Source organism: Poecilia formosa, unplaced genomic scaffold (assembly GCF_000485575.1).
Source record: "Poecilia formosa unplaced genomic scaffold, Poecilia_formosa-5.1.2 Scaffold232, whole genome shotgun sequence".
NCBI lineage: Eukaryota > Metazoa > Chordata > Actinopteri > Cyprinodontiformes > Poeciliidae > Poecilia > Poecilia formosa.
The window spans coordinates 242,310-269,276 of record NW_006800171.1 but is presented as its reverse complement, the minus strand read 5'-3'; the positions used below and the strand labels follow the sequence as shown (position 1 = coordinate 269,276).

At 40.3% G+C, this 26,967-nt stretch overlaps 1 protein-coding gene across 17 annotated transcripts in view; it reads left to right on the top strand.

Moving 5' to 3' along the window:
* nav1a (neuron navigator 1a) overlaps positions 1–26,967 on the top strand; it is a 94,236-nt gene that overhangs the window by 29,180 nt on the left and 38,089 nt on the right. For 12 of the 17 annotated variants that reach the window (XM_016680078.1, XM_016680086.1, XM_016680085.1 and 9 more), the window contains 2 exons: positions 11,188–11,290; positions 13,568–13,918. In XM_016680078.1, the coding sequence (XP_016535564.1) occupies positions 11,188–11,290; positions 13,568–13,918 (454 nt within the window). The remainder of the gene's footprint in view (positions 1–11,187; positions 11,291–13,567; positions 13,919–26,967) is intronic. The other 5 variants (XM_016680090.1, XM_016680091.1, XM_016680084.1 and 2 more) reach the window with 1 other exon arrangement.

Here is a 26,967-nt window from a genome sequence, read left to right as displayed (position 1 = left end):
GAGACTAGTGAAGTCTTGACAAAAATTAAAAAAATAATTCTGCTCATTTTCAAACCCTCTGCCATCTTGCCTCTGCATTTCGTCCTTTTCTCTTCAGTAGCTTGTCTCCTGCAGCAGAGCCTAAAATCCCAGCCAGGATGACCTTGCCCCTGCCGGCCTCAGTGTGTTGTTTCTCTGGATGCTGTTTTGTGTGTGGATGCTGTGTACATGTGTGTGACCTTGTTTGCTGTTGTGAAGTTACTGGCGAGACCCTCATTAAGCAGACAGGTAGGGAGGATAAGGTTAAAAAGAGAGAAAATCCTCCACAGCACTGAGCTTAACAAGAGAAAAAGGAAAAGGCAGAACCATTTCACAATGTCAAACAAATGTAGAAAGATTTTTTTTTTAAATGGATAAAAGGCATCAGTGATTTCACTCTAAATTGAGCAATGTGAACTTTAACCAATAACATTTGCTGAATTAACCTACTTAACTTACTGTTAAAATTTGGCCACTAGGAAATACTGATTATTCATCTGATGTTAAGCTTAACGTTGGAAAGATGTCAAACAATTAACATCTTTCAGATCCGAGCCATTCACATCTGATAGATCAATACAAAAATTTCATGGGATTATTTGAGTTTTCAAAGAACGAGACCAGGATCACAAAACCAAAGGCGAGTTGCATGTAATCTGCCAGCATTAGCAGATAATTATTTAACTGTTTGCTTAAGTTTGCTGGTGTAGTTTTAGCCGACCAATGGCAATAAAAATGTACTTTTACCTCATGGCCTTTTCAGTGCTTTTTGTCACTTTGATAAGAAATAGAACTCTCTCACCATTACGTTTCTCCAAAAGTTTACGTTTAGGATGCACAATGGCATTTAGAGTAAGAAAAACACCATTAACAAGACAAAGTATCCTGCTGAATAGAAGCAATACCAATTGACCTAAAATTAACGTCTACCAGGAATCTTCCATCAGCGGGTCATTACTCTCTGCTACGACCTCCAAGAAGTGTGCATCACAAAATCACAGCATATACAGAGGACATTGTGTGCTTGTGTGTGTGCGCAAATGCGTGTTTGCGTGAATTTGCATGTGTGTGCTGAAGAGAGGTTAATCGTAACTTGCCCTGTAGCTTTGCAGCTGTGGGCCCCTCCTTTATCGTATCTGCTTCTCCATTTCCGGCGGGACTCTCGGCTAATTGGGTTCTGTTCTGTCATCGGAAGATAGATTATGGATGCTTAGTGGATCTACACCTTCCATTCTCTATGCAGTCTGACCTCAGATTTCGCTTACTGGGAATATGAATATGCTGGCACAGGATATTTTACTGGAGAAGAAAATTATAACAAACAAATCTGTTACGCTAACTGTTATCCGTAGGGAGTAGGAATCTGCCCGTACTTTTTGCATGTCATATTGTGTGACATCTGGCGACATCCTATGTGACACTGTCCTTTTGAGGTTAGCCTGCAGTAATGGATAAGTATGATGTGGAATGCCAGTGAGGTTGTATAACCAAACACAATCTTTTGTGTATTTAAAAAAATAAAACTCCCCTCCTAAGCACATTGGAGAAAGACAAAGAAATAACGATCTGAATTTCTTGCAAGGTCAGGATTAGTTTCTGTCATATTTGTTTATCTTTAATCAGACATGTTTTACCACTGGGTGATTAGCAGCTTTTCATTTATTGGATTTAGGGAACTATTTGACTAATCTGTGCACGTGAGGGAGCTTTAGGTTCTGGAGGTCTTTCCTCCAAATCCAGAATGTATTTTAGAATCTTCTGAGAGCAGATTTAGAGTTAAGGCTGGATGTGGAGGATAGAGAGGATGAACACTACTTGTGAAACTCTGCCACCATAATGAATAAACTTGAAATGCTTTAATAGTCATTTTAAAGCTCTGAACCTCAGATGTCTTCCACTAATGACCCTCGTGGTCCAATCCAGCTCCCATAATGAGGTACGATGGAGAGGGTAAAGCTCCCTGAAGCACTAGCCTCTCTCAGCATGGGGCAGGAATAGTTTAGAGCGAATCCCGGCTAAGACGCCAACCAAGCTTCCGTATTAAGCCTCACATAAAGATAATGAGAAGATGTAGCTCCCACTCCCCACCCATTCGCCTAATCACAGATCTATCACCGTGGAAAAGACCATCCATACAGACTGAAATGAATTAAAGCTTAAAGTCATCAGGGCATCTGTTTGGTTGGAGATTTAGGCATTTAGGCAAGTAGGTTAGAAGATTGGAGAACCTCTGGTGATCACATGTGCCTCTAAGTTAAATTTCTCCGTACTCCTTTACAGACTCATAGTAACCAAACAAGTGGTGTGTTGTACATATTTGAATATGTATGTTTGCTAAAAGGGTATTAAACTAAGAAAATATGCAAGTTCTGCTTTTTATTGTGCTGTTTTTCTCTTGGTGAAATGTCCGTCTGAAATTTATATAAAATCAGTTCAGTTCAATTCAAGACGATACAAAAACAAAATGTGACACAAGTTGCACATGGATGCTCAGGAAGCTTCCTCTGTTAACAGAGTGCATGTTTTTTTTTTACACTGACACTGAATTGTGTATCAATTTGTCTGTTTGGTTGATTTTCTTCCCCTGACTCTTATTATGGAAAAATAAGCCCCAGAGAGAAACCAACAGGAGCTTTAACAAGAACACAAATGCAGTAGTTTGAAGGGGGTTGCCGGAAAATATTATCAAATCACTGTAGCCTCCTCAGTCCAAAGTACGCTCAGGCATCAATGCAGAATGTGTGCTATGTTCGGTCACACATGCACTCTCCTCCTCTTATTCCTCAGGGGGGTTTTTTTGACCGTGACAGGGTACTTTCCATAGTCAGTTCCTCCATTGTGATTGGAGTGCTGAGTCTCTAATGTGATGCCGGGAGTGGCCGGGGCCATGCGGGGCTGCCCTGGTTCTGCCCCGGGCTTTGCTGAGTGAACGATTCATGGGAGTTGTCCTTTAATAGAGGAGCTGGTGACAAGCCAAATAAAAACAAATGCCAACAGGAAAGTGACGAATAAAACATACTTTTCTCTTCCCGTCTTTCTCTTCCTCCCTTTCATGTTTGATGCGAGTTGACGGCCAGCGGTGTTCTGCCACCAGTCACACAGCAGAGAGGATATTTCTGGCACGAGGGTTTCAGGAAGTGGACAGAGAACATCTTTTAAGCATAACAGAGAAGTTGTTGCCAGGATTATTCATAAATTAAAGAACTGTTTACATGCATGGTAGCATTTATGTTTAGGCTCATTGTCTTTCATCACTTCAGTAGTGCTGTGTATGTTTGTTTGTGTTTAGATGTGGGTTTAAATGCTCTGTGGTCAGTCTGTAAAGACTTAATGCAGAGACCATTGCATTAGTGTAGTCTACTTCCTGCCATCCTCCTCCTAAATCATATTAGTACTCAGTGTGTTTTTGTCTCATCAGCTCTCACTTCAATAAAAGTTGCACAGCTACAATCCTCGCATTTCTATTGTGCCATGTTGAAAACAGAAAGCTTACATCAGCTGTTATTTTTCCATGTTAAATCCTGAAATTTGTGATTCACTCCTTAAAAGAAAATTCCCTTGAAATGCCTTTCTTTAAAATACCAAGGAAATTAAATTCAGATGTTCCTGAGACAACATTGTGAACAAACTAGTACAAATACTCCAAAAACGTGCTTTGGGAGTTAATAACGTATTTTATGATCATACCAATACCTTACTCTTGCACTTACAATTACTGATTTTTTAAATTTTTATTTGGTAGATCTTTGCTCAGCACAACGTCTACATAAATCCAGTAAAATACTACCTACTAATATGCAAAACCCATTTACACAAAGAGTAGGGGGTTATAATGTGAGGGGTTGTGGTAAATTTATGATCCAAGCAAGCAGTATCAACTACTAGGAAAAGTGTTAAGATCTTGGGTTGTTTTGATGTTTTGATCATTTAATTAATGTTTAACAGGACACAAGATGTCCTGTTAAACATTTCCAACAAATCATCCAGGGGAAACATCAGCCATTAACCATATGCATGTTCCACAATCATATAAGAGAAGATACTATTTTCGAGATGTCTTCAAGTCCAAGTCTTGAGGGTCAGTGTCCTGCAACTTTTAGACATATCTCTATGTCAACACACCTGAGCCAAGTAATGAGATCACTTGCAGAATTCAAGAGAAGTTGACTCCAAATTGAGGTAATTCAACTATTAGATTCAGGTGTGTGGAACCAAAGGCACATCGAAGTCGGCCCGCAAGCCTGGAAGAAGCATAATCCTTTAGGGATGATTCTGTCCAGCAGAAACATGAAGCTAGGTCAAAATTAATTGCATAACTAATTTGATAGATAAAGGGAATCCCTGGGTTCACCTGCCATCAGGACAACAACCCTATAAAGGTCCTTTATAGGACAACAACCCTGCACTGGAAAGGTGCAGGGTTTCCACCTTTCCAGGTGGAATGCACTGAAAAGAACTGTACTGGAAAGGTTTAGATCATTCATGCAATAAAAAACTCCAGACAAAGTCCAGATCTAAATCTGATTGAGAACTTGTGGCAAAATGTAGAACTTGATGTTCCCAGATCCCAATCTAACCGAGCGTGAGACATTTTGTATTGAAGAATGGGGGATAAAAATAAATCTCTGTTGATCCGTGTTGTGTGGAACAAAGGGACTTTACAAAATGGATAACATCAGGAAGAAACATCATGTGAAAACATAGAAACAACATCTCCAGACATCAGCCCGGGAGATAAAAGTTAATTTAAATGTTTTTTTGTTTTTTTTTTCAAATAGATTGTGACACTACCAAACTAGTTACAAAGTAAAGGACAACAAAGTCAGTGTTTCTTTTTTGTTCAGTCAGTTAGTGATGCTTCTCTACATTTCTTCAAAGTTGTAGTCTGATGGGAAAAATATGACTAATACAAAAAAAAAAAATTTTGGTCAGAAATGAATGTATGCAGATCCAAAAATAGCCACTGTGCGATCTACATCTGCTCTGGCACCTGTTATAACATGTTTAGAGATGGTTTCTCCAAATCAAATATTTATCCAAGCATTTTGTTCCCTTGTTTAGTATGTGCATCTGTAACACTTTAGTAGAGACACTGACTTGTTGTCATCACTTCCCACCACCTCGTTAAGAGTCCAGGCGAGTGCAGGCTGTGTGTCTGACATGTGCGAGGAAAGCTGCAGCTGCTTGAAGAGCATTGTGAAAAAAATAGTTCCTCAGGAAGGAACCCTCTTGAACAAAAACACACCCAAACATTGCCACACATCTGCCTGAGCTGGTCAGGTTATAGTATTGTGCTTTTGCATGGATGTGCTTGGAAAAAAGGAAAAAAAAAAGCTTGTAAATAAATGTAGTTGATAATCTCTTTTATTGCAGCACTTGCCTTATGTTAAAAAATGTCTGTTCCTAAACTGACAGTACCATCCTTCGAAGCAACGGCTGCCATAAAGTGTTTGCATTTAGTGGCATTGAGCTTTTAATGCAGGACGATTCTTGGCTACTCTTCTAAAAAACAAAAGAGGTGAACAAAATTAATTTCAAATCCTGAAGCACCAAAACAACCCTGGACTATCATTCTAAAAAAAACTAATGGGGAAAGTTATTTCACTGTGTGATGCGTTTTATTTTGAAATACTGTTTGGTATTTGGTACAGATCTTCCAGAATGTTCTGGTTTAGTCTCATCAGTCCAGAGAATAATTTCCCAAAAGTAATGTCAATTGTCACAATGTCTTTTGGAAAATATGAGAGGGGCCTTTATAATCTCTGGTCACCAATGGTTTTGGTCTTGGAACTTGTTCAAGGATGTCATTTTTTGCCCATTCGCTCTAATTCTTTAAGGCTGACCTTAGCCAAGACAAATGAGGCATAGAGTAGCATAGCTTTTTGTGTGTGTGTGTGTGTGATCTAAGGATGGCATGTTGATGTACTCAAAGTATTTATTTATATATTTTTTTCTCCTTCACTGTTGACTATTGTTCTGTGTTTTGTTCATTTACAAATAGTTGCTACTATTGTGATTTGTTGGTCTTCCAAAACCATAGAAATGATTTTGCAACTGGACTTCGTTCTCATCTGTTCTTGAAATTATTCACACCAGGGGCTGATGTGTTGCTTTTTGAGATCGTTCAGAAATAAGAAGTGCTTTCGGGCAGAGTTTGGTAAGATCCTTATCGTCATTTCATGAAAGTAAACTTGTCTTAAGTCATTTAAAGCCTCCTTATCTTAACTCCTCCCATAAGCGGATAGCACAGTGGGTTTTAAGCAGATAGAGCTGTAGTTAAGAAGATATGCCAAGTGTATTTTAAGTAAATATGCTTGTGTTTGTATCCACATTTGGAGAGCTAGGCTTTGGCAGCAATACAACCTGGTCTGAGGAGATTTAGATTTGTAGGTTTAACTTGTGGATTTGCTTTTTTTTTTTTTTTCCAAATTCAGATTTGTGATCGGGATGTCTCAATTATGACTGCCCAAAACTCTGCAGCTGTGCTTCGAAGGCTCCTGGATAAGGATTTCCAATTTTAAATGGATTCCACATTCACTGGCTCACTGGTGTACTTTCCTTCTCTCGACCATGTACACGCTTAAACCTTCTGTCATGGCAAGACCTTTGCATCATTTATGACCAACAACTGTTTAGATTTAATACACAGATGCTGCTGTTTGTCCTGATGCACTGATTAGCTGGTCTTGTTGGATATCGGAGGATATCATCAAATGCTCCAATATCCTGTTTCTACATCTTGGTGTAGCAGAGGAACGTCGGTGTGTGTTTCCGTGCGTCGATATGCATTCGGTGTGTGTTTGCTACTCCCCTCCAGATGAGCAGGAATCGCTGTATTTTGTAATGCTTCCTGTTTTGCAAGCTGTCTGAGGTCAGCTGACAGCTGCAGTGCTAGGCAGAGACAAAACAAACAGAAAAGCAGGAAGCATGAATATTTTAGCTATGGTTTTGTCGTACATGGAAAGAAACATATTTAATGAGTGCATCATAGCTGTTTGCTATCATTTTGAAACAGAAATAACACACCAGTTGTTACGTGTCACTGAAGTGGGGTACTGCAATGGCTGTTTTTGTAGCTCACAAACTCTCACTTCCCTTGTGAAAAATTTAAAAAAGTATGTGGAAGGAAGTGCAGGTGCTGCAGAGCGAAGCTGAGCTGCAGCCATCCATCATCCAGTAAGTGCTGCTGTGGCCTGAGGACGGCTGCTGTGACTCTAACATATGTGCACACACACACACAGACAGGACATGGACAGATAACCTCCGGAGGGAAAGAGGGAAAGAATAGAAATGGGGGCCATTACTCATCCTTTCATTCATATTCAACAAAAAAATATCTTTCTGACGAGGGACACACACCCACACACATGTTCTTGCACAGGTAAGAAAATGTCATGCCACTAAAAAAACAAAAAAAGATTAGTTTCACAAGGACAGAAGCCATTAGTACATCTTTGGGGAGTTTGTTTCTAATGGAGAGGAGATTCGAGTCAAACCAGAGGAAGCCAAGTAGGCATTTTCTCGCTTTTACTTTCCCACATGCTCTTTCTGCTAGCCACAAAATGAAATACTTTACCTCTTTTTTCTATTCCCATCTGCTTCACAAATGACACGTCTTCAGTTGGAATGTCCTGATCAAGGCATTTTGTAATAAATGGGATCAGTCTTCCTGAAAAACCCACCTTCCAATACCTGCTGTTGCTAGCATATAACACTAGCCTGAGAGCCATACTGCCATTTTTCCCCGGCCAGTTTTTGAAAACATTAATGTGAACCTAGATTCATTAATGTGCAGCCATGTATTTGTACAATATGTGACGGTGCACAACGTACCAAGGGATAAATGAGCCCTTTGTTTCAAACACAGCAGACTACAATGAAGAGTGCAACCATGTTAAAAACTGAAGTTAAAGTGGACGTCAAAAAACACAGACAGAGATGTCCTTCCGGTGTTTTATGAAATTTGTTTATACAGATTAACTAATGTCATATCCATGTAAAATAAAGAACTTATCATCAAAGTGGCACATTAAAATGTGAGCAACACAGAGAATTTCGCCAGTGTTATTTCTCATTTTGTTGAGTATTCCATACATTTAATAAGACTTTCTATGTATTTTTCCTACACCTGATAATGCTGGAAAATTCATTTTGTTCACAGACAAAAAAATAAAAAATAAAAAATGCTCTCAAAAATTAAATACAGCAGAATGTCTCCCATTATTTCCAATAAAGTTGATGAAGAAAATATTTTTTTCTTGTAATATTTTTTCTGAAGTCTGCCCTGCATTGCAGCATATTATTAAAAATCAAAGAAAGCTAGTCAATAACTTGGTATTCATTCCTGTTGAAGCATTGCTTCTGTCTTCATTGAAAAACAAAAGAAAACAAAATCTTCATCACGAGTCGTGTTACCTGACAGTTGATATCGCAGACAAATTAAATGTTGTCCAAATAGAAATAATTCAAATAAAACAGGCTGATGTACTTCCAAGTAAAAGTGATACGATTCTCTTATTTTTTTTTTCTTTTTTGCCTGAAAGCATTCTTCCATTAGGATGCACAGACAGCCCTGGAGAACCTGCCTGCACTTACAAGGGCACTCTCATTCCAACATGCTGACTCTCATTTCAACAGTCTTGAGTTGTCCATTAAGAAAGGCACCTTAGCAGGTTCCTTAGAGCCTCTGTGGAGCTTTATCTTGTTTATGTGCATGAATCCAGAAGAGACAGGTGGAAACAGTGCCCTAGCACATGCAGACGTGCACAGAAATACTTCCACACAGCAGAGAGAAACTCAGTTTAAACCGGATCAGTGTAAATCATCTGCACCCCAGGGGAGCTGCCAGGATTTGACAGGGATATTTGCATCCCTAATTCTCTCACTAGCACCCTCCCCACCTCGCTCCACATGCCAGCTGGGGCCACCGGGACCAGAGCACGGGCGGGACAGGAAGAGTCTCACAGACATGCAATCACAAACGCACTCGTACGTCTACACAGAGGATCACACACAATAACGCAGACCATATCTAATCAATTTGACAGCATTGTTAAACAAAGCTCCCATTTAGGGTAATTAGAATTGCACAATTAAAGCCCACATGCGTGTGTCACGCTTTGTCTGCGTTTGCGTGCGTTTCAGACGCTTTGTTCCAGATTAATCTCAATGTGATCACATTATCAACTCTGAACGTCCTTAAGCCGTGAAGAGTTTTTTTTTGTTGTTTTTTTTTTTTTTCTGAATTTGCACGGTACGAGTCTTTATCACATCCCCACTTTCCATCTGGAAAAAAAAACCAACACATTTTTGGAGTTTTTATGTTTTTGGTCATCTGGTGTCTGTAGTGTGTGTGTATTTGAGTTGCGCGTTTGGATTACAAAGTCATCATCATGTCCTTTTTGTTCTTGATGTGCAGCCTTTGTCACTTTTTTTTCTTTGAGAACAAATCAATCCAGTTACATTTGGTCCAAGTATCTATTAGATTGTCTGTAGCTTTGAAAGAGAGGAGGCCAACTAACTATTCATACACAAATGTGTCCATCGGGTAAGTGTGCAGCTGTTGTTGGGATTGACACTTCCAGCACCTCGTTATTTTCCCTCCTCTCTCATTAGGATGACCTCTTACTCTTCTCCTCCTCATTAACCATCTGGGATTCTTCGCAAGAGTGTTATTTAACATTCATTGGGCAAAACATTTTCCTGTTTTGGAGTTGTAGCCTCAAAGTAAATCTTCATCACCTTTGAGTTTGCACTGCACCTGAAAATGTGGCGCGGTCCTTTTCCAAACATTGATCAGGCAGCTAAGAAGAAGCTTGACTCCAGTCAGCTAGCTTGATAGCTAGCTAACATTAGAAATAAATTACCGACGTAAAAATATGGAAAATTAAAATTGATGCTTTAAAATATCTTCTAAGAATGGGGAGAAGATGGCCTTAAAGGGATCCCCTTATTTATTTTGCCATGTGGCATTTTCCTGTGGCTAAGTAATATGTTTTGTTGTGCAGGTTTGGGAGTCAGCTGGCTTGGACTAATAGTCTATTGAACTCAACCTCGGGGATAAACAGACAGCCCTGTATCTGACCTTCATAACACTTCTGTTTCCACCATCTCATTTCACATAAACATACTCTGGAGAGTTGAGGCAAGCAGGGGTGAAGGTTAAACGATGCAGCAGAGGTGTCCTGATTAGTTCCTACCTAAAAGAGATGCTTTTTTTCCCCCTCTGTTGGAAGGGTGTAATAAAGAGAGTGTTGGGTGTCTTGTGATAGTATTAAAATGGAGAAACATTCATAACGATCTTTCATGAAAGAAAAAAAAAGTTATATATGAACATTAGAGCTTTTGCTTTAGAATTGTGTCCTAGCGTTTTGTTATTTTAATGGCTCTACATGTTTGTTTGTTGTTTTTTGTTTTTTTGTTTTTTTTGACATATTATTTTCATCTAATCCATCCCTGCTTGCAGTCTGTTTGAGGACAGGCCCACACACTCCCTCATGTTACTGTAAATCATTCATCTATGTGGTTCTGTTTGAGCAGATTGCAACCGATTTAAAAGGGATGGCACAGAATCCAGTGTGTCTGCTACTGAGGCTATTTGATTATAGATTTTGGTTTAGTCCACCATGGATAGAAGTGGCAGAATGCTCAGACTGTTCAGGGAAAGTGAGATCCATACATCCATCCAGGCAGATGACAAAGCTGTTTGGTTGGAACTGATATGGGTTAAGGTTTCTCTTCTGTCTTTTTCATCTGTTTCATGATTTGTTTATTTTTGCTCTGCTGCTGTTTAGAAAAATACCTGTTCACACTGCCGGCAAAAGTGTTAATCAATATTGAACGTTTTCACATTTTACATTATAAAACATATTTTACATGAACATTAAGTTCAACTTCACAATAATAATAATAATAATAATAATAATACACTACTCTGTGTTGGTAAAGTTTGTTATAATGTGACAAAATGTGCAAAAGATTCAAGGGAATGAGAACCATTATTACCCATAGAGCTACCTGAGAGTTTTGGCTACAAGGCACATGTATTAAACATGTCACTGTGTTCAAGGTGTTCCCTTAGGCTGAATAACAATGTCATATTTGGTCATATTTGGTGTTATGTCACTCATCCTCTTCATACATGTAATTGGGAGTTTTGCACCCTGACAGATCCAGAGTCTCAAAGGAAAAGGACGGTGCAAAATGTGCTGGACCTTCGTCAGAACCTGGAGGAAACCATGACCAGCCTGAGAGGGGTTCAGCTCAGCCACAGGTCAGCCACTCCAAAATCCCAAAACACACGCACGCACACACGCGCAGATGCACAATGTAATGGGAAAAGAATGCTAAAAATGAAACGCACACACCAGAATCTTTATTGACATTTCAACCATAGTGTTGCATAAGGTGGTGAGCAGCCTGTGGGAACGCAGATCAATATCAGTTTCCCCATTCGACCTACAGCAGTCAGTCTGTCACCCACATCTTGCAATGAGTGTCGTTTGAATTGTTGTTACAAAACAGAATTAATTAAAAGAATGACCTCAAAGCTAGTCTTTCCTTTGAACGGTTGAAAGAATTGTATCTCGACAAGCGTCGATGCTTGGACTGATTGAATTTAAGTGTGTCGGGATGTCCTTTTCCTTCCATTGGTTCCTGTGCCAGTTTCAGTGTTTAATGTGTCCTTGTCCTTCAGAGCTTCCTTTCCATCCGTTCGTCTTTGCATTCCTCCAGTATGCATCCTTTCCCTGTCTCTCAGCGGGAGCACTCCACGTGTAGAGCAGCTCAGCAGATGGTTCCCTGCTGGAATACATTTCCTCTGCCGTTCATATTTTTATTGCACTGTGATAACCTTTAGTCAGCAAATACTGACTTTGCTTTAAGACCCTGAGTCTGCCTCAGAAAGTTTCATGCGCAAATAGGATGTCATATATCCTATGTGAACTGGAGATTTGTATGTATTAAACAAAAGGATTCCCCCAAAAAGCTAATTAGTGCATTTCACATCATTTACCTTCTATTTCGTAAACATGTAACACACAAAAAAGGCTTTTAAAACCCATTCCAACAAGAGGATCGTTGCTTCTTCATGCTTAGCCATGTGGCCTTTCATTCAGAAATGTTTTACAGTATTTTTTGACGAGGAGGTTTCTGTATCCTGCAGACAAGATTAATTTTAATGCAGCGGGCAAATGCAAATGCCATGACACAGCGTGAGCGCTTGCAACTTTTAAAATGCTAATTCTCATCATTCTCAGACCAGGCACTAAGTAGTGATGTGCTGTGCTGTACTACTTTGGCACACAGTGAGTTTTTACTGATGCTCATGTTGTGGACATACAAAATGTTTCCTGGCATAAAATGATTGTGACACAGTGTGCAGTTATCAGTGTTGAGCCATATGAAGGCATGTTTGCTTACAGGAAAACAGCAACAAAAACCTGTCCATTATGCCTCTGCATGTGGAATTATTCTAAGGTGAGCTCAAAGCAAACACATATGCACAGCAGAGTAATCCCTAAGCCTTTTAAAGCCGATACAAAGCATCTTATAGTGAGGTTTGGATGAGAAGGGGATACATCCTCCGTAACGGGAAGAAATCATGAGTTTCTGGTAGGTGGAAGATGTTTATTTTTAAATACAGTGAGTTTCAGCAATATCATAAATGAATTGGTCCATGAAAATCTATCTGAAGAGAAACTGCTTCATTTCCTGGGGAGCTTTCTTTACGCTACGTGAAAGATTCAAAATTTGATGTGAGAATTAACTACGACAATCGAAATACAAAATGTCAGAAGAGATTGCCTAAATCGAAATTATAATACCTAATTTTTTATGTTGGAGAGAGTAGAGAAAACGGACATGAGTCCAATATCAGTGAGCACGCTGATGACTCAGGTTACCTCTGGCTTTTTCACCTTTAAAGGACCCATATTAGATGTCCAGTAACCTCCAGGTCAAGCATTTGACTCTCAGTTCAGCTGACCACTTGGTTTTGGCACAAACAGCAGTTCAGTCTGGCTTGAAGCAAACAACTGATGCTGTTACTTCTGGCACGGGTCAGTGAAGGTCTAGTTGAAGGTCTAGATCGATAAAAAATAAAAATAGCTAAAACCTCCTAAATAATGTCACTGGATTAGGCTGAGGCTTAACTCTATAGCATGCACAGAGGCTATAGCGTCTTATAAAATCTTCACGTACTTTACACAAAACACATGATGCGAGGACTTTTACCTTAGCATTGACCCTTACCTTCCCTTCAATCCACATGAGCGGATTACTTGGATAAGAATGTGCTTAGATCTATGATGTGGACCCCAGGAAGAGTAGCCATTGTTACAGCAATGGCTAGTGGGGATCCAAATAAACAAAAGATCCCCCTCATCTCAGTTCCACAGTGGACCTCATGTCCACAGTACAGTCACATTATCTGACAAAACATCAGCCAATCAAGGTTGCGTACTCACAATGTGTTGGGATGCTGAGCTCTCATCAGGACAGATGAGTAAATTAATCAACTTTTTGACCTTTTTGTTTGTCTCCCATCCAGCAGCTGTGTGGAGGGGACCATCAACTATGACAGCGATGAAGCTGCTGCCTTCTCAATCTCTAGCCTCTCCAACCGCTCCTCTCCTCTGTCGTGGCGCCACGGCCAAGCAAGCCCCCGTCTGCAGGCCGGCGACGCCCCATCCACGGGAAGCGCCCCATCTGACGTTCCCCTCCGCCTCAGCCAGACCTCACGCGTCCACCTCATAGAAGACTTGGAGGATTCGGATCCGTCTCTCCTGAAGGGAGATTACCTCAGTGACGGCGATCTTGGGGGCAAGAATCCAAGCGATGACTATGAAGACGATGGCAACGACGACGACGATGACGACGATATTGATGACTTAGAGAACGGGTGAGTGTTTGCTCTGTAGTTTTGAAAGCCCGTTTCTAACCGCACCTCTTTGTTTTGACCATAAATAATGAAGCAGGACCATGTAATTCCTGTAACAAATCACAGTCCCACCACCCTCTCTTGCTTGTTTTTCATGTCAGATGTTTCCCCTGCTCAAATTTGAGAGCAGCCCTCTGGCAGCATCAGGGAATGTTGTCACCATTTCCATGGCCCCATGGAGAGATCCTCCCATTATTGAGCTGGCTGGGGTTGCTAACAGGCTTCCACACAGAGCAACCTGCTGAACAAGCTAGAACACAGAAATCTTTAGAAAACTGGTAACTAATTCACATCCACAGTCAGATAAACATGTTCTGACTTAATCTCTAACAAGATTTGGTTGTATTCATTTGTCGTTCTGGATGTTGACTACCATAACATTGTGACCTGAAAAAGTGAACATAAGGTGTTTGTTCAGAGCCTAATCACTAGAACAGGTCACAAGAGGATAAATCACCACGATAGCTGCATATATATGCATATATTGGAACATATATAAGAATAATATCTCCATCAGTACTGCACCAATCAGAGGAAAGCCTGCCAACGTTTCTATGCCTCACGTCTTCTACAATAGACAGAGGTTAAGAGCTTGAAAGGATAAAACAGAATAACTTTACTGTAATACAGTTCACCTTCCTGGTGGCTACTACTTCAGTTTTCTCCTTTGCCTACTAATGATGAAATGCATGATTTGATATTCTGTTCCAGAAATAGTTGGGTCTGAAACATCAAAAAAATTCAAATGGTGAAGAAATTACCAGCACCATTAAATAAAGTCTAGTTCTGTGTTGTAGCAGTCTGAGTAATTGGCTAGCATCCCTTTATAGAAAAAAAAAAAAGATTCTTGATAAATGTGAATATTTTCCCTGCAGACTCAAGTTTCATCATGAAGACTGGTGTGACATCTTAGCTTGTTCATGGTGTGTTTGCTGTTCAGAGAAAAGATCCACTTTTTGAGTTCTCCACCAGTCAATCAAAGCCAGTCAAAAAAAATAAAAAATCAAATTTCAGTCACTTTTTAATAATCCACCCATTCGTTCACCATTCAAGAGACAGCAGAAAACACTGGAGAGATCCTCAGTCCATCCCAGGACAACACAGACACACACAGAACAAACAAGCACACACACACACACACACACTTTCACTCCTGAGAACAATTAAAAGTAACCACTGGACTGAAGAAGCCAAAGCATCCAAAGAGAAACCACACAGTTGCAGGTAAAACATACAAACTCCATAGAAAGGCCCCTTGCTGGGTTTTAAACCCACAACTTGCAAACTTTTGCTCCACCATTAAGCCTGCACTTTTAGTCACTACAGAATAAAGACAGTATAGTTTTTGGAGATCTGCTGAAAATGATCTAAGCTGTGCTCCTTCGGTGATCTTTCACTACTTGCTCAAAATGTACGATTCTGCATTTTTCGCACAACTTTAGAAGCAGAGTCATGTTTCAGTGACCGACTCTGAGGACGCCGAACAAAAACACAATATCTCATTGTGAGCTTGGATTCTGGCTGCGTGTTTGTCAGCTGCAGTCAGAGTTCGTCCAAGCAAACTGGGAAAAAAAGAAAAAGCCCCTTACAGGCCACAACTCGACATCTCCACGGTAATCACAAAAATGCACCCCCAGTCACAGTAAAAACAGTTGCGACACACACAGTTTAAACCCCTGTAGAGGTGCTTTGTTGCAGGTCACCAATAAGGTTATACAAAGTTTCTTTGAGGAGGCCAAACCACTAGGCCAATGTTCTACAAGGGAAAGAAAAAGAGTTTGGGACAGAGAAATGTCAAACAACAGCGCTGTTTCGCCTGTAGACGAAAGGAAAACACATAGACTTTTATCTCTCTTTTTCTTCTATTTAAGGGAAATTTATGACTGAGATTGTCATATATTCGCTTAGAGGGCACTCATCTTTGGTCTAAAGTGCAATATTATTTTATTATAGCAAGTACACTACATATTTATACAACTGGCATTTATTAAAGTCAAAATAGAGTTAGGAATCTGAGCAACTTCCCAAAGTTGTAACTTTCTTTGCATGTTTTACCACAAACATCCACTTCTGAATACTATTTGGTTAGTAGTTTGTGCATTTTATTGCTCTCTTGCAAAACCGCACATAAAGAGCTAAATAGCTTCCTAATTTTGCGCCTTAACTCATATATGTTTCCCACTAGAGGGCAGACTGGTGCTGCCGTTCCCCTATTCCCTGATGAGGTCCCTCCTCCCTGACAAATTGTCTGGGTGCATTCCTGTTGAATCCTCTCCATTTTCGCATAATTTATTGCATATCCTGCTTCATCATGCATTCAGACACCAGCAGCATCGTACACAGGTCACCGTACTCTTCCACATCTCATCTCGGTATATATTATACATAGGATTTCCCTCAATGCATAACTCTTTTCCTTGTCAGGGTAATTCATACCTTCTCGCTTTGTGTTGAAAGGGAAATTATATGGAGGGCAAATTATGTGAGTTTGTCAATAAACAGAGCTTTGATTTGACTCTGTACTCACCATGACTCACTAAAGTTAAGACATGACTCACACTCACATGCAGAGGTAAACTTACTGTGACTATAACATGACCGGACTCCGCACAGACCCCATATACTTTCTGACACACAGCCTGAGTCACGATTCCTTCTACCAGTTATTAGTTTCTTTTCTGTTTTTGAAGTCAGGATCTCAACTCTTAAGATGAATTCTTCCTCCATCTGGATCCAGGAACCTTCACAGTCCGTCACGCACTCTTATTCACATACGAGTCATTTTTACCGGGAAACACTGACTGGGTAGAGTATGAAAAGATTCCTTTGTTTATGTCTGGGAACTTGAAGGATATTATGTTTTTAAAAAAATGTACATTATGTTCACAGTAAAGTATCTATTATGAATGTGGCGCTTTTGTAAAAGGAAATGCTTAAAAGTCAGAAAATATGTAAGTGCAAGGGAAGCTTTCTTATTCAAACAGAGTAAAAGTGAGCAAACAAAAACAAAAAAGAATAACTATTTTAGGCTTTATGAAGAAAAGTTGTCAACATTTGGTCTCCAGAGTGGATCAGAACTTAAGACAACATACCGGTGAAGCATTTTTATTAGTTATTTCAGGAAGAGCAATATGATCCTCCAGTGCTCATCTAACATATCGATCCGTTCGGTAGAATCTAATGCAGTTGAAGATGGCACAAAAAAATTCTGTGTGCAAATTAGACACTGAATGCATTTGGATAGTAACACAGACCTCAAGCCTGATAAAAGGGAAATCTGGAATTGCTCAACACATAGCCACCCAAATTGCTCAGCTGAGTTATACACCACAACCTTTTGGTTTCAGTCCCAGTAACATTCTCTAAAAGCACACTGAGGCACAAGCTTACTTAATCAACTCTTACAGTGTGAACAACATGATCCATTATAAGTTCCTGGCTGGGTGTTTATGGATGAATAATGTTCTGAAAGAGGACGATACAAAGGTTAAAAACCTTAATTCCACAGGAAAACACAGATTTGTTTGATGAACAAGATAACAGTAATTGTCTGTGATTCAGTTTTGCAAACCATGCATGCAGTTTTGTTTCAATGCTCCTGCAAATTGTTTGTAGCATGGCTTGTTAGGGGTGTGGTAGATGTAAACACACAGATGGTTCACCAACAACAGGCATCAGGAGTTAAGTTTAGTCAAGGCCTAAGATACAGATCATTTATAATGCCTCGAGCAGGAGCCTGACCCATTTTGTAGGGGCGAGACTGGGCGTTCTCTGTTTTTAATATACCTCATTCATTAGCAGAAATTTCACAGTGTAATGTCACAAAGAATAATCACCAAAATTACTATTTAAAAAAAAAAAAATCTTATGTGGGTGAAGGTGGTTTTGAAATAGCCATTGGCGATGATATTTTGCTTATGTAAGCAATTTTTTTTGTGTATATTTATTTTTTGAAAAGCTGCAAGATTTAGTGATTATTGCTTCCACTGTGACATGACGGCAGGTTTATACTCTGGTTAAACCTCCACTTGCAACAGCCTGACTCAAATTCTTAAATAAATATAGGAAAAATAACATGGCACATTAGGTTATCACAAATGAATAAGTGAATGGTCTGCGGGAGTGTATGAAGCACACAAAAACAACATTTTCACCAAAATTTCTAAGGCAACCTGAGAGATTTCCCCACTGCTTAGAGGAGTCCCAGTGACACCAGGCAGGAGCAACTCTCTGTAGGCCCAGGTGTGTCATATGCCACTGAAATCAGCCTTGAGCCCGAAGAACAAAACAAATACAGACCACCTACTGGTGGGGTCATCACCCACCACACACCGCACCCACTGAAATCCACTTGGTTGTAACAAACACTATTGATTTGCAATTGTTGTTGTTCGAGTGTTGATGAGAGACTTTACATACACACATCCAAAGGTCAAATATACCATGAGCATGTGGCTCATTTTCTGCCCCGGTAGCTGCAGACGCTTTAGCTCATGGATGGAAGAGCACTCATCCCCGACACCAGAGAGAAGGAGAGGTTGGTTCACTGCACTAAGTGCCTGAATTATGAGAGCATTTGTTGTGGAGCAAGACAAACATACACATACACATTCAGAGACACAAACACGACTCCCTGAAGCAGAGTCTGGTTGGTGAAGTACGTGCCTGCGGTGCCACATACAGTACTTGGTAGAAATAACAGAACTGAGCTGGTTCATGTTATGTGTCAGCGCTGCACTGTATAGAGAAGTGAAACAGAAATAAGCTTTTTTTTTTTTTAGTCTGCAACTGACGTGTTCCTGGAAATAGTGGTGCCTGGAATAAGTTTAGATATCATCGGCAGGTTATTTCGGCCTTGTGACCAAATGTGATTGAATGTAAACGTTAAAGCTTTTTTAGTTGAGTCTAACTTTTTGTCTTGTTATGTTTAAATCTTACCTTTAGTGTTCTGCACCATATAAAGTCATTGATTCCATTAAACTTGTGTCACATGCACCTGTGGTTGTGTTTGTGTAGGAACAAAGTGTGTTCTTAATATTTCGATACTCTGACCCCACCTACTGGCCAAACAGCAAGACTCTTCTCCCGGACACCGTTATAAATTTAATGGTCTCACTGGTAATAAACTGGTGAGAGACTCGCTGCAAACCTGCTCACAGTGTGACTTTCATGTAGGTTTTCTCTCATCTGTGATCTTTGAACTTTGACTCCTTCTGCAGTCAAGTTACAGACCACCTCCCATACAAAAACAGCACAGCCCACTCCCACACTCTGAATGTTATTATAACTAAGGCTGTAATCAGAGTGTGCTGTTACGACATAGGGCAGTAATCAAATCTTGATCGCATTTAAAATAAAGGCTACACATGCTTTGAGTTCTTTAAAATGAAGCTGACGTTTCACATAGTGAGATCAAACTCCTAACCATAACTCTTTGTAACATCTTCCATCAATTCTATTTAAGAAAAGGCTATCATTTTGTTTATGGCAGACTGATATCCATGCTTGTGGGCAACTGTCTGTCAGAGGTGGTGCAGCTTGCATGAAATGTTGATGAGAGGCAGACTGGGATGTGGTTCGGGGGGTAAAGATGGGTTATGTGTCGGATACCTGCTCCTCTGTGGGAACTGTCTGCCTCTGTGTGCCACTCTATTGGCTCTGTCTGCTCCGTGTGGCGTGTAATCAATTACTTTTGCTGTCATTGCTAAAAGAACTCGACTCAATGGGGAAGACCGCGCTGCCTTTGTTCCAGCACGTGTGGACCCAAATAGTAGAGCGAACACCCAGGAAGAACACACACACACACACACACAGAGATACACTAAAAGCTTTTTTTTATTTTTTATTAGCCGATTAAAAGAGTCTCACATCATCACTTGCGCGTATAAACAAAGTCATATGGAGATTTCTTTGTCACTGACTATGGCACCATATGTAGTTCATATAAAAATGCTGAGTGTGCATTTAACTCTACTGTTCATCTGTCAGACTATTTTTTTTTCAGCGATGATGTAACCAGCTCCAGCTATAGCAGCAGGAGGTCTTTGACAAACACTAATGACATTAATCTGTTTGTCTGCTACAGCGGCACACACACACACACACACACACACACATGTTTGTGTTGCTATCTTTGTGGGGACTTTCCATTGACTTCCATTCATTTCTACAGCCTAAACCTTACCTTAACCCTTTTCCTAACCCTAACCATCACATACCTAATCGCAACCCTATCCAAAACTCAATTCATACCTTAGCCCTAACTCTGACCCCTGACCCAAAAACAGGGTTTCCCCTCGTGGGGACCAGGCTCCGGTCCCCACGAGGAGCGATTGGTCCCCACAATGTAGTATATGTCAGGAAAATCTTCCCCACAAGGTATTACAAACAAACGCACACACACACACACACACACACACCCCCACACACACATACACACACACACACACACACACGCACACATTCGCACATACACTCGGCCATTTTCTGAAACACTGTTGGTGATTTAATGAAGATTAAGATGTGGGGATTCAGAGGGATGTTCACGATAAGCTATTCATTTGTCCATCATGCGTCCGTGTTCTGCTTTTTCATAACCGAGTTGTAGGTTCAACAGGTCAAGGATGGTAACCTGGATAACCCCTGAAAAAGAGATTTTATTTCAAGTCACTTGCTAGTAAAATAATGGATAAATAACAAAAAAAAAACAAAAAACAATCCCTCTCTCACACTTTAAGCCCATTCTAGGGGGTCCCAGTGGGATCTCAGGCATATTAAGTCACTCCAGTGGATTCTGTATGAGAGCTTCACCTAATGGATCTGACCCTTTGTCTTCACAAACAGACATACAGGCAAGGTGAAATATAAGACAGCTCTCCGATAATTCCAAGGTTTTATATTTCAGGACATAAAAAAGTCTGGTCCTTACTAGCGCTTAAAATTAGTTGAATATGTCCTCAAAAGAACAATTGAGCATGTCATTGTACACCATGTCATTAAAAGAAGTTTGCGAAGACTAAACACACCTAATGATTCAATACCAGTTGAACCACTTTTGGCAACGACTACGCAAAGAAAACATATGTACCTAAAGAGGAGGCCCTAAAAGAGCTGTGTGTACTCAAAATTCTTTGCCGCCGTTTGTCATTGGCAGACATTTGTTTCAGTAAACCTCTGAGCATTTTGCAGTTTTATTATGTACGTATATGAATTTGTCCTGTTGTGAAACCCAGTCTAAGGAAAACCCCGGTTCTCTCGTTTGCGCTGGATTCTCTGAGGATTCAGAAGCTGGATCTTCCAAGTTCCCAGTCACGCTCGAAATGAGTGTGACATCGTTCCCACATCTTGAGCTTCTGAGATTTAAAAATGCACCATCGGTTCTAGAACACACTGAAATTGTTGGAATCTACGATCCCATCGTTCTGATGCACCTGAAAGTTACTCTGGGGTGAAATGCAGCTTTTTTTTTTCTCTTTTTGTTTTTTTTTTTGCAATTTTCCAAATCCAACACGTAATGCCATGTTTTGCATTTTTTCTAGAGAGAAAGGAGCCTTCCTCTGACAACTTTTCTGATAACATTTATTGTGCTGAGACATGACAAGTTTTGCATTTATTGCTTGAGTGTTTTTTTTAAGTCACTGAGCAGCAGAGATAACATGCTGAGTCATCAATAACTGAGAAGAGTGGAAAGAGATTGCGAATATTTTCCGTTGATGAAATAGCTTTCTCACAGTATCTCAAACTGTTTAACTGCTTCATAAGACATTGCAATGTCACTGCCTTTAACTTGTATTTATTTTTATTTAAATGAGAAATAACAGAATATGTCACACACTGATTTAGGGGCTGTATTTGACCTTTTTTAAGAGTTAGTTTTGTGTTATATTATTCATTACATATCAGATGTGTTTCCTTTTTCTCACCAAAATATTAATGTCCACCTTATCTTCTGTCAGTAGTTGGAAGAAGACGTGACTTGTACTCCCTGGATGTATTTAGTTTGACCACATTCCATCTTATGATTGTGAAACGAGCTGTTGAGCAACAAACACGTGTTTTGGACCGCAGCTTGGGAACTGCATTTAAAACTACTCTCACAATTTTATTTGGAAGGCAAGAAAACATTGGAGAAAACTTTGGCTACAAGAAAAAAATAATGTGCATAAAGATATTTGGACAGCATTTTGTATTCCTTCTCAAAGCTCTGTGTAAAAATATTTTGTCATGGTAGAATGCGTTTTTTTATTATTATTTTACTCTACCTGCCTGTTCTCTGCAAAGAAAGAAAAAAATGTGATTTTTTGTTTGTTTGTTTTTTCCATTTGAGTCCTGGGAACTGTTGCTTAGGTACCCCCTTCTTCACCGCTCATGCTGAGCCGTGGTAAATCCTTACGGGGACGCTATGGCATAATCCCCCATAATCCCTGGCTTCCTCTCATGGCAGGGTTTTGAAAAGCGCTAGAGAACTCAAGGACGTCTGCAAGGACAATCTGAGTTTTTGGGAGGCAGAGGGTGTGTGTGTGTGGGGGGGAGTGGGGAGTGGGGAGTTCCAGGACCCCCACAAAGTTCAGAAGGATGTGTTTCGGTGTCAAGAATCCATGCAAAAGAAAAGAACTACATGGGATGGTGTTGGAGAGTGAGTTCATCTCTTTCATTTTACAGAGGTCAGAATGTCACAGCTTTTGGCCGATGAGTAAACCCGACCCCTTTCCTTGAAGGAAAGAGACGAATCTTCATCTTCCTGGAGCTGTTTTTGATTTGCGTTACTTTCCTTCCTTTCGATGGAATCACACTTGACCTACAGCGGGAGAGGAAAGGGTCCTATGACCTGAAAACAACAGCTGGCAGTGAACATGACACTAAACCAACAAGCTCAGATATGAACCAATGGACCTTACATCATTCAGTCAACAAACTTTTTCATTTGAGTCTCCTCTGAGGGGAACATGTCATGAAGAGCTCAACAAAGAAATTCTGATTGGGGAATTCACACATTACCAATAGCTTTCTGACGTTCCTCTCTAAAGTTCGGTCTTTCCGCATGGAGTTTGCAAGTTCTCCTCGTGGGTTCTCTCCAGGTACTCCAGCTTCCTCCCATAGTCCAAAAACACAAGTGATCAGTTGATCACTCTAAACGACTAATTTACTCTAAACAAAATTTAAAAAACATAATTTTCATGTTGCCTTTTTTATATATTCATGTTTGAAGTGTCTTCATTGCGAGTAAAGTAGAACCAAAGTCAGATTCCTTGTTTGTTTCCTACACTTGGCTAGTAAAGATGCTTTTTATTCTCAAAGAACTACCAGTACATTGGAGAACTTATTCTAAAAGTTGGCACCGATTTGGTGAAAACTTGGTTGCATCTCTTGAGGTTTGATCAGAAATTCCTGTGCGATTTCATTCTCACTTTTTTATTTTGACCTAAATCTTGTTTTCAGTGTCAAACTTGTGCTTCTCGTAGTTTATTTATGATCAGGTTCTGTTTCTAAAGGTTTGGTTCCCAAAGTAAAACATATCCTTCCCTACCCAAACCCACTATATACACACACACACACACACACACACACACACACACACACGCATACACATGTTATACCCTCTTTTTAAGCTTGCGCTCACTGTTTTACACTCTTACGTCTATACTGCATTCAGAGAACATGCTGAGTTCATATATAGGAGGTAAATTAAACTCTGCTGTTTACAAAAAAGATCTGTGGAAGCCTTGAAAGCTTTGCATCGAAGCCCCTTTAAATCAGCCCTACCTATGTGCCAACACACGCATGTACACATGCAATTTTAACGGCAAACTCCAAGTCTTGGATTCCTAACAGCGGGGTGTGACGGGGGTGTGTGATGCGCATAAGAATCGCCCCTGCTTTCCTCTCATTGACTCCCACCGTGCTATTCTCTGGAGCCGTTTCAACATTCGTCACACACTTTTCCTTCTGCCCCCCTGCCATCATCCTCCCTTCCTGCTCTCCCCATTACATTATTCCTTAATCTTATCCTTTCAAGCATTTGCGGCACTGAAAATTCTCTCGTTAGCAGACTTTAGGTTGAACTGGCTGCAGAAACCTCTTGAGCTGCATTTGAACTTTTTGGGCTCTTTCTCCTTTAAGAAGGAAAGCATCTTTGAAGTCAAGTCCCACCGCTCCTTGTTCTTAACAGAACAAAACCTTTCATGAAGTTATTCTTCCCCTTTCACTCAAAGTAAAGAAGACTCTTTTTGTGGCACTGACATGGAGGGTCCCTCAATCAACCACAAGAGTACTTCTTTAGACACGTAGAGAGAGAGAGAACTCAAAAATACTTTTGGTAGCAGGAACTTTGAAACCACCTTTTAGTGTTCCAACCCTGAGTGTGAAGCTGCAAGAGCTGCTCAGTTTGTAAGAGAGTTTTCTGGCCTGAGTTTGGGGGGGTGGGAGGGAGTTCTGGTTTGTAAAGTGTAGTTGGGCAACATTCATTCCCACAAAGCAAGATGAAGGTTTGTCAGTAAATGTACTCTGGAGCTGTTTAGTGGCAGTAGACTAAACGATTGGCTTACAGTCTCTCAGAAGTCCTTCTACGGTCATGTCATCCAACCACAATAAAAAGCCCATTGGTAGTTAAATGTTAGAAATACAAAAAGAAATGTTGAATATGCTCTGATGCTGTTTTGAGTGGGACGGTGCTTTTTCAGTGTGCTGGCACGAGGAAAGGTTTGGCATTCATCACCAACAATGTAATCACATTGACAGTCTGTCGGGTCGGGCTCACTCCTACAGGACTCTGCTTTGGTATTTCTGATCCCTGTAAACACAACTTAAGTCAGCTGTGCCATAAGATGGTGTAAGCTGACTTAGCTTACACCTTAGCTTAAGAAGAGCTGTTTTCTTACAGCTCTACAAAAAAAAATGGAATGCAAGAAAAAAAAAGACCTCTGGATATCTGTTTGCATATTCCCCCTAAAGAGTTTTCTGTTTCCTTGCATGCCTCTCTGCTTTCAGGTACGTGTGAGCGCCACAAGTCTGCCAAAGTCCTTGTCCAACTAGCTGAAACATGCAGAAAAGTGATATTTTCGACAGCCTGAATGTTTCACACGATCATGGCCTGCTCAAGGCTAAGCGGAATATTTACGGCATGACACGAAGCCTTGAAAATGTCGACTGTAAAAACAGGTTGGCATTATAGCTGATGTGCTGTCCCGTCTTGTATATGGGCGTCTCTGATGCTGTCACGGGTATGACTAGCTGAAGCCACGAGGCATATCACAATAAGACGGTGTCTCAGTGACAGAATGATGTGGCTTTAATTAATAGATCAATCTGTCATGTATGTATTCACCTTTTCTTGGCTGGCGCAACCTTCAAAGCTCAGTCATATTTGTAGCTATTGGCAGAGCGCAAAACCAGCTGGAGCGTTGGAACAAGCTCAAATCGAGAGATGAAATCCAATGAAAATCCCCACGACACTGAAGTCTGGCAAACCTTTTCTTACTTTTTATCATTTCTGCAATTCCTAGATGCATACTTTATTGATTACATGCACAAATTAGATCACATTCCAGGTGAAAAATCACTGCAAACTTTTATTCTGCCTTTTTGAAGTGACAGATAAAAACAAGGCATTTTATTTCCACCTTTTCAGCAGTAGGAAACTTTCCAGTGCTAGTGTTTTATCCCTTTGCTCACTTAGCTTAGTAATTAAAATCCTTTTTCTTTGCATTCTTGAGAATTTTTTTTTAGATTCTTGGATATTTAAATCTGTTGAGAGCATTGAAACTTACTACATTAATATTTGCAAAAGTAACTTTCAAAGAAATTAAATCGTCATGTCTTTTAAACCCTATCTCTACTATTTGTACACATGTATAAACTGATGCTTTTGCCAATTCTTGCAAAATATCTCAGTCTCAGACTGCATAGAGAGCGTCTCTGAACATCAGTTTGCAGCTCGTTGAACAGCTTCTCAATTAGATTTAGGTTTGAACATTGACTGCTTGTACAACACATTAAAAACGCTTTGATTTTATACCAAGGATGCACATTATAGCTGTGATATTTTAGGCATTTTAACATATCATCATATCAGTCCAACCAACAAAGCAAATAAAGATATGGATGCAGTAAAGGACTATAACACCAAAATTAATATTGGATATCAATATTAGCCCAAATTAAAATTTTGCTGCATCCCTATTGTAAGCTCTGTCGCCTTCTTAAAATGTAACAAACTGCAAACAAAACTTCTTTAAACAATGATATTGTTCTTTGCACTTTTTCCATAAAGACCAGATTTGTGGTTGGCACAGCAAATAGGTGTCCAACAAAAAGTTAGCAAATAAAGTTTAAAAGGATTCCTCGCAGAGAAAAAGAGCACAGGGTCAAAAAGAAACTTTTGTCAGTTGTTGTGGAAGTGAAGCTACATGTGTGGATATGAAAAGCTCGAGGTGATGTAGTGAGAATGTTTTTAACTGACTTTAAATGTTAGTCTGGCTGCTGAAGGGATGCGAGCAAAAACTTGACCTGCGATGGGAAGAGTTTTCCAGTTGAATAGATGTGTGTGTGTTTGGGATGAATTTGTACATGTTTTCATTCGGTTTGCAGCTGAGCTCACACGCTGCATGGGAATCTGCAAGTATCTGTCTGTGTGGGTTCCTGGTGTGATAAGAGGGATGAGCTTTCCCAGGTCTGCTGTTTCTTTCATCAGTGGGAGGGTGGGGAGGGGGGGTGACAGGTTCCCAGGGTCGTAGGGATGACCCTGCCTGTACACTGTCATTACATAGTTACGTCACCAACTAATTATACTGCAAACAGAAACCTTGAAAATGAGCACTAAGGTTTTAGACGGTGAGTGGAAAGAGGAAGGCAGCTGTGAAAAAAACAGATAGCCCTGGATGAGTCCGAGGCAAATAAACAGAGCTGGAGACACAGAGGGCATGTCTGGACGTGAGTCAGAGGTTGAAGTCGAAGCTTGCCAAGCAGACGGAGCGCCGTCCAGCTGGCCTTTCCAGAAACTCGGATCAGAGCTG